Source organism: Erythrolamprus reginae, chromosome Z, assembly GCF_031021105.1.
Source record: "Erythrolamprus reginae isolate rEryReg1 chromosome Z, rEryReg1.hap1, whole genome shotgun sequence".
NCBI lineage: Eukaryota > Metazoa > Chordata > Lepidosauria > Squamata > Dipsadidae > Erythrolamprus > Erythrolamprus reginae.
In genome coordinates, this window is record NC_091963.1 from 9,462,422 (window position 1) to 9,477,192 (window position 14,771).

Genomic DNA, 14,771 nt, shown 5'->3' on the forward strand with positions numbered 1-14,771 from the left:
ACATAAATCTCATAGAAAGCCAACAGATCTGCCACCAGAAAACGCTTTTTTTAAAAAAAGGGCTTTCAATGCAGTTTCCTGGGCTGCTTTGGGAATCAGTCTCCGTCCGAGGCCGCAAAGGCGCAGGGGCTTGCTGGGAAGCCTTGTAGCGTGTTTACTAAATGGCAGATCCAAGAGGACTGATGTGCCGCCTGTCTATCGGGCCTTTCTGAGAGAAAGCCCGGCTTCACACGCACTTTCCCAGGATGCCTCAGGAATCAGGCTCCATATGGAACTGAGGAACCCTGCCGCCTGGAACCACCCAAAAATGCAACGTGCGGAGTGTGTGGGCGGGGCTACATTCGGAGTATAAGACGCACCAAGATTTTCATCCTCTTTTTGGGAGGCAAAGGGTGAGTCTTATACTCTGAAAAGTACAGTAATTTAGAACCTTTACTGTGTTGCGTTTATGTAAAATGAAAATTCAGTCTCTGAGGTAATTATAATGTAAAATTAATTTGGGAGCGTCTCTTTTGAGAAAGGCCTACTGTTAATATGTCATAGTAAGGAATCTTTATACTTACTTTCCCCTCCTTTTTATTTTCTTTTTAGGGGATTGAAAATGTGGCAACAACAATGCTAGGATTACAATGGGAAGTGTCACACTTCGCTATTTTTGCTATGGCTGTCTCTTTACGTCGGTAACCTGGACAGTCCTGCTGTTCGTTTATTTTAATTTCAGCGAAGAGGCCCAGTCTTTTAAAAATGTGCCCATCAAGGGGCTTGAGCCACAGAAGCCCTTGTCGAAAAGATTCTATCCCCAGCTTGTGAATGGACCCGGACGAATGCAGGAACCCAAGCCCAGATATGGCAAGATCAGGAATCCCTTGGGAAATGCGGCGCAGGATCTCCTCAAGAGTGACACAGAGTTTTCCCCTGAAATGGGTACGTTGGAGGGATAGAGCGTGAAGGTAGATATTTCCATACTGCGCAAGGCCTGGCACTGATCTTTGAATCAGGCCTGGAAACCTGGTAAAGCAGGGTGGAGGCTGAGACTTTTGTAGAGACGTTGTCTGCCTAAACCAATATCTGATCCTTATGGATTCAGATGTTGCAGGAGGAAGAATTTGGCGAGTTAGCAGCCATTTTAACACACTGGTACGAGAGCCAGTTTGGTCTAGTAGTCAAGGCCGGTATTGTGGTCTTGTTGTTGTGGGGATAATAGAAGGAGGAAGGTGTGTTGGATATGTTTGTAGCCACGAGTCACTTCTAAAAATGATGAAGACTGGAAATCAATCAATCAATCAAATCAATCCCGTGATATATAAGCCACAGTGGCAGGGTTCATAGTTTGCATTAAGCCAGACAAAATAAAGACAGATACATTATGGCTTTTAATGTAAACAGTGAAAAACAAGCTGCAATATTATAATGTTGTTACGGATAGTGCCTAGGAAGAGGGAGATTATGATCCCACTATATAGAGTGCTGGTGAGACCACATTTGGAATCCTGTGTTCAGTTCTGGAGACCTCACCTACAAAAAGATATCGCCAAAATTGAACGGGTCCAAAGACGGGCTACAAGAATGGTGGAAGGTCTTAAGCATAAAACGTATCAAGAAAGACTTCATGAACTCAACCTGTATAGTCTGGAGGACAGAAGGAAAAGGGGGGACATGATCGAAACATTTAAATATATTAAAGGGTTAAATAAGGTCCAGGAGGGAAGTGTTTTTAATAGGAAAGTGAACACAAGAACAAGGGGACACAATCTGAAGTTAGTTGGGGGAAAGATCAAAAGCAACATGAGAAAATATTATTTTACTGAAAGAGTAGTAGATCCTTGGAACAAACTTCCAGCAGACGTGGTAGATAAATCCACAGTAACTGAATTTAAACATGCCTGGGATAAACATATATCCATCCTAAGATATAATACAGAAAATAGTATAAGGGCAGACTAGATGGACCATGAGGTCTTTTTCTGCCGTCAGTCTTCTATGTTTCTATGTTTCTATGTTTATTGCTCATGCTGGGAATTTATGATGGCTTCTCTACTTATATATTTACCTGTCAATTTTCTTGAGTTTCAAGACAGATTACAAGACAAACATTGTAGGAAGAGTAGCTTGTTTTGGGGAGTATCCTTAATGGAATTTTTGAGATTAAGGTGATCATATTTTACAAAATCAATATTAGTATATTAACAGAAACAGTGGATCATCTGTTTCAGGTATGATTTTCAATGAACAGGATCAAGAAGTGAGAGATTCGGGCTATCAGAAACATGCTTTCAATGTGCTCATCAGTAACCGATTGGGGTATCACAGAGATGTTCCAGACACAAGGGACAGAAAGTAAGCTATCACATGCTCATCGTAAAATATAAACATTTTGTTCCAGGAGCCCAATGACTTTATGGTGGACAGGGAAGTGAAGTGACATGATACTACAGGCCTTTTTCCTTCTCCAGGTGTAAAGATAAAATATATCCTCATGACCTTCCCTCTGCCAGTGTTATAATTTGCTTCTATAATGAAGCTTTCTCTGCCTTGCTTCGGACAGTTCATAGCGTTCTGGATCGAACACCATCCCATCTCCTCCATGAAATTATTTTGGTGGATGATAGAAGTGAATTAGGTAAGAGATTCTTAAATTTTTGGGTCGCTCTGGGGTAAGGGTGGGCAATCTGTGGCCCACAGACTCGCTATCATCTGACTGGGGTCCCAAAAAGAAATGGATTTGGGGGGCGGGGGCTATGCAGCTCATTAGTCATTTTGATGATGGCTTTACCCTCCTGGATGTGCCTTGAGCTCGGGCCTCTATGCCAATTCAGTTCTAGAAATTAAAATATGACTCTGATGTAGGTTTTATTGTCTCAACCTCAGCTCCCTGGAATAAATAGGAACAATAGTATTGAGTGTGCAAGTATTTCAGGTTTTGAGCCGTTGTTTGGCATTTGAAACAGGTTGTTCCAGCACTATTGGAAATATTTTGACAGCGTTCCAGCCATTATGGAAGTATTTTGAGCCCAGTAAATCTCTTTGAAACAGGTGTATTGAACGCTGACAAGAGAGACATTTCGAGTTCAAACGCTTGTGGAATGTTCAGGGCAGCTGCTCCATTGCTGAACAGAGCATTTTAGACTTGACACGGCTTTTCAAGTGCAAAATGTCCCAAATGTTTTGCACGCCACCCTCTACTAGGGTGAATTTTTTTTTTTTTTGCAGAAAAGCCCTTAAGGATATGCAGCAGGGTGACCCAGTTTGCTTCCAGAAATGGAATTCTGTCCATTAAGTGGTAGCCTGATGGATGCTCTGTGCTCTTGCATTTTCAATTGTGCCCTGGATACTGACATTCCTTTCTTAATTCCAGTCTTTATTAGAGAAGAGACGTGTCACTAGGATTAGTCAGCTGTCTCATTTCCTTCCACAAGGAAGAACACTTAACAATTGTCACAGCTGTTGGGTTTTGTTTCAAGTTTGTTTTGCCAGCCTTTTAAAATAGAAGAAATGTGAGAAGTAGCTTAAATAAATCCCATCTTTCTTTCTCCTATTGTAGCTGATTTAAAAGAAGACTTGGACATATACTTAACAAAAAATCTTCCAAATAAGGTGAAACTAGTAAGAAATGAAAAGCGTGAAGGGCTCATTCGAGGGAGAATGGTTGGAGCTTCCCATGCTACAGGTAACACCCAGCACTAATGCCAGCAGTACACAATACACCTTGTGCCTTTAAATATTTATTTATTTATTTATTCATTCATTCATTCATTCATTCATTCAATTTTTTTTTAATGCCTCCCTTCTCCTTAGACCCAGGGCAGCTTACAACATGTTAGCAATAGCACTTTTTAACAGAGCCAGCATATTGCCCCCACAATCCGGGTCCTTAATTTACCCACCTTGGAAGGATGGAACCAGTGATGAGATTTGAACCGCTGACCTGCAGATCTAGCAGTCAGCTTTAGTGGCCTGCAGTGCTGCACTCTACCCACTGCGCCACCTCGGCTCTTTAGTAAAGTTTTTATTTTATTTATTATTAGAGTTGAAAAGGACCTTGCAGGTCATCCTCCAACCTCCTGCTCAACCTGGAAACCCTACACCTCCCCAGTCCAAATTGTAGTCCAATTTCCTTTTGAATGTGTCGAGTGATGGGGGCATTCACAATCTCCGCTGGCAGGCTATTCTACTGGTTGATCGCTCTCACCGTGAGAAAGTTCTTCCTTATTTCCAGGTTGATTCTCTCCTTGGTCAGCTTCCACCCGTCGCTCCTTGTCTGGCCCTCTGGTGCCCTGGAAAAAAGCGTGACCCTCTCCTCTCTGTGGCAACCCCTCAAATATCTGTATACTGATATTATGTCCCTTCTGGCCCTCCTTTTTGCTAAACTGTCCAGAAACCTGTCTTCGTATGTCTTGGTTTCCAGTCCCCTTATCATTCTGATTACTCTTTTCTGTACTTTCTCTAGGATTTCAATGTCCTTTTTGTAGTGGGGTAATCAAAATTGAATGCAGTACTCTAGGTGTGGTACATATACATACATATATACATACATACACCTCCGAGACTACCTTCTGCCAAATGAATCCCAGCGGCCTATTAGGTCCCACAAAGGTGGCCTTCTCTGGGTCCCGTCAACTAAACAATGTCGTCTGGCAGGACCCAGGGGAAGAGCCTTCTCTGTGGCGGCCCCGGCCCTCTGGAACCAACTCCCCCCCAGAGATTAGGACTGCCCCCACCTTCCTCACCTTTCGTAAGTTATTAAAAACTAATCTTTGCCGCCAGGCATGGGGAAATTAACACACACCCCAGTTGTCAAGGTTATGGTGTATGGTTTGGTTTGATTGGATTGTGTGATTATTTTATTATAAGGTTTTTAAATTGTACTTTTTAAAAAATTGGATTTGTACACTGTTTATGTTGTTGTGAGCAGCCCTGAGTCTTCAGAGAGGGGTGGCATACAAATCTAATAAATTATTATTATTATTATATTATTATTATCTGTGTGTATGTGTGATGTGATTTTTTGGTCACATATAAAATATATTTATAAATAAATCAGAAATTATATATTTAATTTTTTCTCCATAATTTCCATATACACATCAATACATATACCTTAAGAATATGTCAAGAGTACACACATTTTCCAATTAATCAAAGATTCAGTAGCCTGTTTTAACTCCCAGTCTTGCTGTTATTGATCAATCTGTTTCTTTTTTCCCCTCCACATTCCCCTCCTTCTATCTCCTTCTCTCCCTACCTTCTTACGTCTTCTCTCCCCCTTCCTACCTCCCTCTCCTCCTTCCCTTCCCTCCTTTCTTTCTACTTCTTCTTTCTTCTTCTAAACTCTTCCCTGAGTGGTTTTATAATATTATATCCTTGTGGTGTGCATTTCCTAAATGGAATGTTGGAGATAGTGAGGTTTATCAATGCAGTAAATTGATTAACGGTTGTTTGCCACAAATCTGTAGAAATATAGTACAGGTACCCCTCGATTTACAACCATAGTTGAGCCCAAAATTTCTGTGGTTAAGTCATCTTTGCCACATACAACGATCTTTCTTGCCACAGTTGTTAAGTCAACCACTGCAGTGGTCAGCAACATAGTTGTTAATCTGGTTTCCTCATTGACTTTGTTATCAGAAGGTGACAAAAGGTTATCTCTTGTGCCCAGGTCACTGCGACTGTCATTTAAATATGTTGAAATTACAGGAGTGATATCAGTTCACTCTTTTTACCTAACAATTTCCAGCAAAAGTAAAATATATATAGAAATACAGATGTGCTGATAGAATAGAGGGATATTTAGCTTGGATTAAGGGATGTTTCTTTAAGAAATTGCATTGAGGGAATGTAGTCGGAGATTGCACTGGGTAATGTAGTCCATGACCTGTGACCACATCTGTGTGTTCTTGGCCATTGAGCCTCAGGCACAACAGACAGACCGTATTTTATTGAACTTTGTTTTATTGGACTCACAGTTGATGCATTTTTTATAAGACTGCTGCCCGGACAGGGTTGGGGTGGAGGATGCAGTGGCATAGCGAAAATGGAGCTCCACCCCAGAGCACCCAATTTTCACTGAAAGATGTTGAAAGAAAATGCAGGGCGTCCTGCATAAGCCACGCCCACAGCGTGGTAGTAAAAATGTTGGTAGCCCTTCACTGTATAAGACCCTCCACCAGCAAAAAGACTATAACTACTGAAGCTCAAATCTAGATATTAGCAATAAAGTATTTTTAACTAAGCTACGTACTTTATTTTACATGCACTGGGAACCCCAGAACTCGTCTCATTGCAGTATTTTGGAACCAATCCCACAAATACCGCTGGGTACAAAACAAGTTCAGTCTGTACTTTCCAAGTGAAACATAACTTCCTATTAATTTTGAGGAATTTTTCTCCCTCCTGCTGTTTCTTTTTCTTTCTCAAGTTAATCTCAATATTAATTCCCTGTTTCTCTTAACTCATACTGAAAGGTGCAAGTTATAAATGTCATAATATTCTCGTGTAAATCAGATTGTTGAGATAATAGTGTTCTCAGGAGGGCTTCTGGGTAGTCCCTTGCCTTCTTGTTTCTCAACAAACAAGAAGCTGTGGATGGAACGGTGCCGCCTTCTCTGTGGCGGCACCGGCTCTCTGGAATCAACTCCCCCCGGAGATTAGAACTGCCCCTACTCTTCCTGCCTTCCGTAAACTCCTTAAAACCCACCTTTGCCGTTAGGCATGGGGGAATTGAAACATCTTCCCCTGGGCATGTTTAATTTATACATGGTATGCTTGTGTGTGTGTCTGTTAGTATATGGGGTTTTTAAATCTTTAAATATTTTAAACTTACTCGGATTATTTATGATTTGTTTTACTCTGTTGTGAGCCGCCCCGAGTCTTCGGAGAGGGGCGGCATGCAAATCTAAATAATAAATAGATAGATAGATAGATAGATAGATAGATAGATAGATAGATAGATAGATAGATAGATAGATAAATAAACTAACCTAGAACTAAGAAGGAATTGCCCAACGGAGAAATGAATCCGAGGAACAGCTTCCTTCCAGAAGTGGTGGGTGCTCCAAATACTGGAAGTTTTTAAAGAAGAGATTGGGCAATCATTTGTCTGATATGGTATCAGGTTTCCTGCCTGAAGTGGTATCGGGTTGGACTAGAAGACCTCCAAGGACCCTTCCAACTCTGTTATTCGGTTATTCTCTAACTCGTATGCCTCTTCTGCTTTTATTTTCTTAGGAAAGGCTCTTGTGTTTCTGGACAGCCATTGCGAAGTGAACGAGATGTGGTTGCAGCCGTTGCTGACACCAATCCAGGGATCCCGCAGGACCGTTGTTTGTCCTGTGATTGATATCATCAGTGCGGACACGCTGACGTACAGCTCTTCCCCTGTTGTCCGTGGAGGGTTCAACTGGGGCCTTCACTTTAAATGGGATCTGGTTCCTTTGTCGGAATTGGAAGGACCCGAACAAGCCATTGCCCCCATCAGGTGAGACATCCCAGTTTCAAGTGCCATCCTTTAATGCAGGACTCCCAACCTGTTGGCTTGTGCTCACCAGGCTGCGTGAGTGGCTGGCCAATGCGTTTGTGTGTGTGCACGTACCCCCTCTTGCAATAGCAGCTCCTTTTGCTTGTGTGCCTACGCATGTAAATATACCTGCCCCTCCCTCTGGGCAGCCAGCCCAGAAAGGAACCGGGTAACTCATCTCAGCGGCCGGTTAGGTCCCCACAGAGTCAGCCTTCTCCAAGTCCCGTTGGCCAGACAATGTCATCTGGTGGGACCTAGGGGAAGAGCTTTCTTGGTGGCAGCCCCAGCCCTCTGGAACGAACTTCCTCTGGAGATATGTACTGCCCCCTCCCTCCTGGCCTTTCGTAAAGCTCTGAAGACACACCTCTGTCAGGGGGCATGGGGGGGGGGCTTGTGTGTGAGAGAGAGAGATAAAACTCTGCTCTAATGGGATGAATAACTTCACTTAAAACCAGAGAAGTAGTTTTATCACTAAAAGTGATTGGTAAAAATATAATAACTGTATCATGCCAAACCACAGACATTTGATTTTATATGGAATTTTAAAATGAAGGCTGGAGGAAAGACACTGTCAGTACCCTTAATATTATTATCATTAATATACACTTGTAGTATATTCCCTGGGAAACTGCTTCAATTTAACTAAAGATTTGAAGCCAGAACTTTGGAATAATTCCATTTTTATTTTTTTTTAAAGATGTACAACAATCAATAAATAATAAAATTAGCTCTCTCTCTTTTTATTACGCTTATGATCAACTGCTTCTTTTATTTTCTGTATTAAATTTACAAGGCAACAAGGCCATCCTGCGAAACCATAGAAGCAGGGGTGGGCAAGGCAATATTTCCAAGGGGCCACATGATAAACTGGGATTGCCTTAGAGGGCCAAATCAGTAGCTCCTGGTTGCACTCCAACCACTCATCTGCAGAGCTGTGTTTGACCAAGGTGGCCCTGGGTGGTCAAGCCCTGACCCCTTCATGCAATGACCACTGCTGTCTCCTGAGGCTGCCCCAGCCAAGAGGTTTGGTTAGCTTCTTGACCTAGTAATTTCTTGTACATCTATGTTTCTCCTTTCTTACTTCCACTTCTGCCAGGGCTTGACTTTGCTAGTATTTCATTTTCATCTTAGGTCTCCCACAATGGCAGGAGGCTTGTTCGCAATGGACAGAGAATATTTCAACGCGCTTGGACAGTATGACAGTGGCATGGACATCTGGGGAGGGGAAAATCTGGAAATATCATTTCGGGTAAGTTTGGTTTTGGGAGGGTGTTCTTCTTCATTCTTGGATGATTGATTGAGGCCACTTTCAAAATCAGGAGGTGTTTGCGCAGTATTGTTGTGAGATTGCTTTCTGCAGCACCGAAGACAACAGCGTGATTTTTTTCTTATTTTAAAAAGCTAGAAAGACCTTTGCCAAGATGAAGTTAGCTTCAAAAAACAAAAACAAAAAACCCTCCATAAAGCTAAACAGAAATTCTAGAGTAATAGTTTCTCTGAGATTATTTTAGGTAAAGCATCCATTGCTACATATCGAAAAAATTATCTAGCATACGTGAAATTATTGTGAGAATAATTATTTATCTCAAAGCAGAAAGAACTGTTATAAGATCGCTCTCTCTCTCTCTTTCTCTCATATACATATACATTGAAATATATTGAAATATATACAGTATATTGAAACAAAATAAAAATAATGGGAATGATGCTAGTACACAAAACACCCCCAGCCAGTAGCTTCTGTTTCCGGACCCTATGCGAGCTGCTAGTATAACCATGTTTTAAGGCTTTTTCTGAGGGATGAAACAGAGGGGTCAGATCTTGCCTCCTGTGATAAGGTGTTCCTTTGTTGATGGGGTCCACAGTAGCCCCTTCTGCCAGCACGAGTGGGGCTGACCCTACAGGGCAGGCAGGGGTATCAAATTATTTCATTGAGGGCTGCATCAGGGTTGCGTTTGACATCAGGGAGACAGGGTGGAGGTGCCTGGGTGTCCTGGGCTCCATTTTTTCTGGCAAAGGCACTGCGGGCCAGCGATCCATCGCGGTTTCCAAGGTAGCCTTGTAGCCCAAATCTAACCACTCTCTGGGCCGGATGCGGCCTGCGGGTCTTGAGTTTTACACACCTGCTATAGGGAAAAGACAGCTCCTCAGATATCTTGGACCCATGACATAGAGGGCTTTAACAATAAAGGTAGTCCTCGATTTACGACCACAACTGAGCCGCAGCCCAATATTTCTGTTGTTAAGTGAGACATATATTAAGTGACTTGCTCCATTTTACAACCTTTTAATTGAACCACTGCAGTTGATAAGTTACCGTGTTTCCCCGAAAACAAGACCCTGTCTAATATTTTTTTGAAGCCTGAAATAAGACATGCACTCAAAAGCCTGATTGGGCTTATTGTCAGGGGACGTCTTATTTGGGGAAAACAGGGTAGTAACCTGATTGTTAAGTGAATCTGGTTTTCCCTTTGGAGGTCGCAAAAGGTGATCACGTGACCCCGGGACACAGCAATGGTTGTAAATGTGAACCAGTTGCCAAGCGTCTGAATTTTGATCACGTGGCAGATGGGCGATGCTGCAAAAGTTGTAATGGTGATAAATGATTTCATTCTAACTGAATGCCATTCTAACTTTGAACAGTTGCTTAATGCAGTGTTTTTCAACCAGTGTGCCGTGGCACACTAGTGTGCCGCGAGACATGGTCAGGTGTGCCGCGAAGCTCAGAGAGAAAGAAAGCAAGAGAGAGAGAGAAAGAAAGCAAGAGAGAGAGAGAAAGAAAGCAAGAGAAAGAAAGAGCGAGTGATAAAGAAAGAGAACAAGAGAGAAAGAAAGCAAGAGAGAGAAAGAGAACAAGAGAAAGAAAGAGAGAGAGAGAAAGAAAGTAAGAGAGAGAGAGAAAGAGAGGGAGGGAAGGAGAGAGAGAGAAAGACATAGAGGGATGTAGGGAGGGAGGGAGAAAGCAAAAAAGAGGAAGGAAGGAAGAGAAAGAAAGAGGGATGGAGAGAGAAAGAAAGAAAGAGGAAGGAAGGGAGAGAAAGAGGGAAGGAGAAAGAAATAGAGTGAAGGGGAGGAAGAGAGAGAGAATTTTTTTGTCCAAACTTTTTTTAGCTGCCCCCCCCCCCCTCCGCTCAATGTGCCCCAGGGTTTCGTAAATGTAAAAAATGTGCCGCGGCTCAAAAAAGGTTGAAAATCACTGGCTTAATGGACCATTGTAAGTCAAGGAATAACAGTGTTCAAAACCTTTTGGCTGTCATTCTATGTTATTGGAAGGGCATTATGGGGCTGTGGTCATCCTGAATGAGATCGTTCAGCTATTAGTAAAATCCAAATGCAACCGTTATGCAAATATGCAAACCTTTTCAGAAACTCATGTGTAATATCAATATGTCTTCAGTACAAATATCTTACCAAGTCCTTTTATTTCCGAACAGATTTGGATGTGTGGAGGCAAACTTACCATCATCCCCTGCTCCAGAGTAGGGCACATCTTCCGTAAAAGGCGCCCCTATGGGTCTCCAGGCGGGCAGGACACAATGGCGCATAATTCTCTACGCCTCGCGCACGTGTGGATGGATGAATACAAGGCAAGGCTGCCACAATTGTATGTTACTGGGTGAGGTGGGGTGGGTGGGTGGGTGGGAGAAGAAATATACCTCATTATATCTGTGAAGGGAGCAAAGTAAGGATCCAAGAATTGTTCCCACCTTCCTGAAAAAAAAATCTATTGAAATTACGGCTGTTGAAGGAAATTAGCATTGTTATGTCTTCTGTTTCTAGGGCATTAGTTCTTTTGTTTATTAGACCCTCTCTGCAAATTTCGACACATGCCGTAACAGAGGCATGAATGTTGGAAACATAATATAAAACTTTTTTTTTTCAGTAGTATTTTGTAATTTTTAGTTGGGGAAAGAATATTTATTTATTTTATTTTATTTATTTATTTTATTTATTTGTTTTATTTATTTATTCATTTATTTATTTATTTATTTATTTATTTATTGGATTTGTATGCCGCCCCTCTCCAGAGACTCGGGGCGGCTAACAGCGACAATAAAACAGTGTATAATAGCAATTTGGTATTGATGATTAAAAATCAATTAATATAAAAACCATACATACATACATACATACCATGCATAGAATTGTAAATGCCTAAGGGGAAAGAGGATCTCAATTCCCCCATGCCTGGCGGCAGAGGTGGGTTTTAAGTTGTTTACGAAAGGCAAGGAGGGTGGGGGCAGTTCTAATCTCTGGGGGGAGTTGGTTCCAGAGGGCTGGGGCCGCCACAGAGAAGGCTCTTCCCCTGGGTCCCGCAAGGCGACATTGCTTAGTTGACGGGACCCGGAGAAGACCCACTCTGTGGGACCTAACTGGTCTCTGGGATTCGTGCAGCAGAAGGCGGTCCCTGAGGTAATCTGGTCCGGTGCCATGATATGAATATGAATGTATATCTCAGAGAAATCAGTTCTGTCCCCCTCCCTAACGGCCCCCCCCCCCATATACCATTGTTAGCGGTAGTCCTTGTTTAATGATCACTCATTCAGCAACCGTTTGGAGTTGCAACAACTGAATGGGGAGACTTACATTGTGGCCACTATAACCTCATATAATACCACTAGAGGGCTTACTTGGTCATTGGTTTGCAATTACTGTATTTGCAGTGTCCTGCAGTCACACATAATCAACATTTGTGACCTGCACAATGAAAAGATTACAAAGAGTGAACACATAACCCTTTTTCAACTCCTACCCTCAAAACGTCACTACAGAGCACTGCATACCAAGAGAACTAGACACAAGAACAGTTTTTTCCCGAAGGCCATCACTCTACTAGACAAACAATTCCCTCAGCACTGTCAGACTTTTTACTAAGTTTGCACTTCTATTTGTACTAGTTTTTTCTCATCATTCCTATCATCCTTTTCCTCCCACTTAGGACTGTATGACTGCAACTTGTTGCTTGTATCCTAAGATTTTTATTAATATTGATTGTTTATTCATTGCTTATTTGACCCCTATGACAATCATGGAGTGTTGTATCACATGATTCTTGACAAATTTATCTTTTTCTTTTATGTACGCTGAGAGCATATGCACCAAGACAAATTCCTTATGTGTCCAATCACACGGCCAATAAAATTCTATTCTATTCTATTCTACTCTGTTCTGTTCTGTTCTATAATATGCAGGATTCGCTTAACGGCGACAATCAGACCTGCTGCATGGGTTGCCGTGGTCACATGGCATCATTCTCCCTACAACCATGTTGTTTAGCAACAGAGCCATCAGTCCACAAGTTAATGTTGTTCACTGAGGACTACCTGTTCTTGGGCTTCATTTCGCATAACAGGAATAACAGTGACTGTCTTTGCTATCTTGAATCTTTTCAAATAGGAACAATATTTTGCCTTACGTCCAGAGCTGCGAACAAGGAACTATGGGAATATTACTGACCGTGTGGAATTAAGAAAAAAATTGAACTGCAAATCATTCAAATGGTATTTAGACAATGTGTATCCAGAGATGCAAATCTCTGGGCCCAATGCCAAGGTCCAGCCTCCGGTTTTTTTCAATAAAGCACAGAAAAGGCCAAAAATACTGCAACAAGGAAGGGTAAGGGGCTGTTTGTTGGATTTATTTAAATTCAAGCTTTTAAAAATCTAGACGTGGAAATTTTAAAGTAGTATTTGAAGGGAAAGGACGTATATTAGTACAAAGCAACAACTAAGTTTTAAAATACTGTACCTAATACACTGCAATAATGGGGATAAAGATGTCTAACCGTTGGGTCATTTGGTTTCTGTTTGAGCAAACAGTATTTATGGTAATCTTTCTGAATGTCTTCTACGACCTATACTAAAAACTAAGGGAAAGACACCACGTTATAACTGAATGGTCAGTGGTGGTCATTTTTTTTTAAAATCTGATTTTTATAAGCACACTTGCCATGTTATTTTCTTTATCAGCAAGGGCAGCAAAGCCTGGGGAGGCAAATAGCTTGCCTAACGTTTTTTTTTCCTTTTTGGATCAATTTATAGATGATGTAACTAGAGTACTGCCCTACTTACCAGGGTAAAAGTACACATTCAGCTTTTGTTCTGATAGCTTTCAATCCTTGAGCCTCTGCTTCTCTTAGCTATACAGTACAGTATATATAAAGGAGCTACGTAGAAATCAGCAGAAATCAAAGTGATTTATTTTGGTATCCACAAAGTGTAAAAGGGATGACATTTTAATCTAAATTCTAGGCAGAGTACATTATAAAGTCCAGGAGCTGTCATCTTTTTAAAAAAATGCCCATTCTTAGTTACAGTGGTGGATTTCCAAAAATTACAGCCCCTCCTGTTTTCTTGTCTACTATCCATTCATAATTAAAAGCAGAGTTTCAAAATACAATACAGTGATCCCCTGAGTTTCGTGATCTCGATCTTTGCGAAACGCTATATCGCGATTTTTCCACCCGATGACATCACTCCCTTCCTTTCTCATCTTTCTTTCTCTCTCTCTTTCTCTATCTTGCTTCTTCCTCTCTCACACTCTCTTCCTTCCTCCCTCTCTCATCTCTTTCTTTCCTTCTCTCTCTCTATCTCTCCCCCTCTTGCTCTCGAGCGGCAAGCGAGCGGGCGGGTGAACGGGCAAGCGGAGCGGCCGGGCGGGCGGGCGAACGGGCAAGCGGAGCGGCCGGGCGGGCGGGCGAACGGGCAAGCGAGTGGCCGGGCGGGTGAACGGGCAAGCGGAGCGGCCGGGCTGGCGAGCGAACGGGCAAGCGGAGCGGCCGGCCGGCCGGGTGAACGGGCAAGCGAGCAGCCGGGCGGGCGGGTGAACGGGCAAGCGGCAAGCGATCTTGGGGTTTCCCCTTTGCCTGGGCGGCGGGAAGACCCAGGGAAGGTTCCTTCGGCCGCCCAACAGCTGATCTGCTCCGCAGCGCGGCAGCAGCGAGGAGCCGAAGATGGGGTTTCCCCGCCGCCCACACGCAAACTCCACCATCTGCGCATGTGCGGCCATGAAAAAAAGGGCGCGCATGCACAGATGGTGTTTTTACTTCCGCACCGCTATATCGCGAAAAATCGAGTTTCGCGAGGGGTCTTGGAACGGAACCCTCGCGAAACCGGAGGGATCACTGTAGTTTTACTTATGTACTTATTATAGCAGTCTATGCCAGCCCTTAAGTATCAATTTTAAGTCAATCAATCAATGCCGAGAAGGGCTGCATAGAAATCTAATAAATAAATAAATAATAAATAAAACCAATGAC

General features: G+C 42.6%; 1 protein-coding gene across 7 annotated transcripts in view; it reads left to right on the forward strand.

The window, feature by feature from the left end:
* GALNT11 (polypeptide N-acetylgalactosaminyltransferase 11) overlaps nucleotides 1-14,771 on the forward strand; it is a 35,984-nt gene that overhangs the window by 10,585 nt on the left and 10,628 nt on the right. For all 7 annotated transcript variants that reach the window (XM_070767459.1, XM_070767453.1, XM_070767457.1 and 4 more), the window contains exons 2-9: nucleotides 592-924; nucleotides 2,214-2,337; nucleotides 2,454-2,620; nucleotides 3,542-3,667; nucleotides 7,225-7,474; nucleotides 8,645-8,762; nucleotides 10,948-11,100; nucleotides 12,911-13,129. In XM_070767459.1, coding sequence (XP_070623560.1) covers nucleotides 630-924; nucleotides 2,214-2,337; nucleotides 2,454-2,620; nucleotides 3,542-3,667; nucleotides 7,225-7,474; nucleotides 8,645-8,762; nucleotides 10,948-11,100; nucleotides 12,911-13,129 — 1,452 coding nt within the window. In that variant the 5' untranslated portion in view covers nucleotides 592-629. The remainder of the gene's footprint in view (nucleotides 1-591; nucleotides 925-2,213; nucleotides 2,338-2,453; nucleotides 2,621-3,541; nucleotides 3,668-7,224; nucleotides 7,475-8,644; nucleotides 8,763-10,947; nucleotides 11,101-12,910; nucleotides 13,130-14,771) is intronic.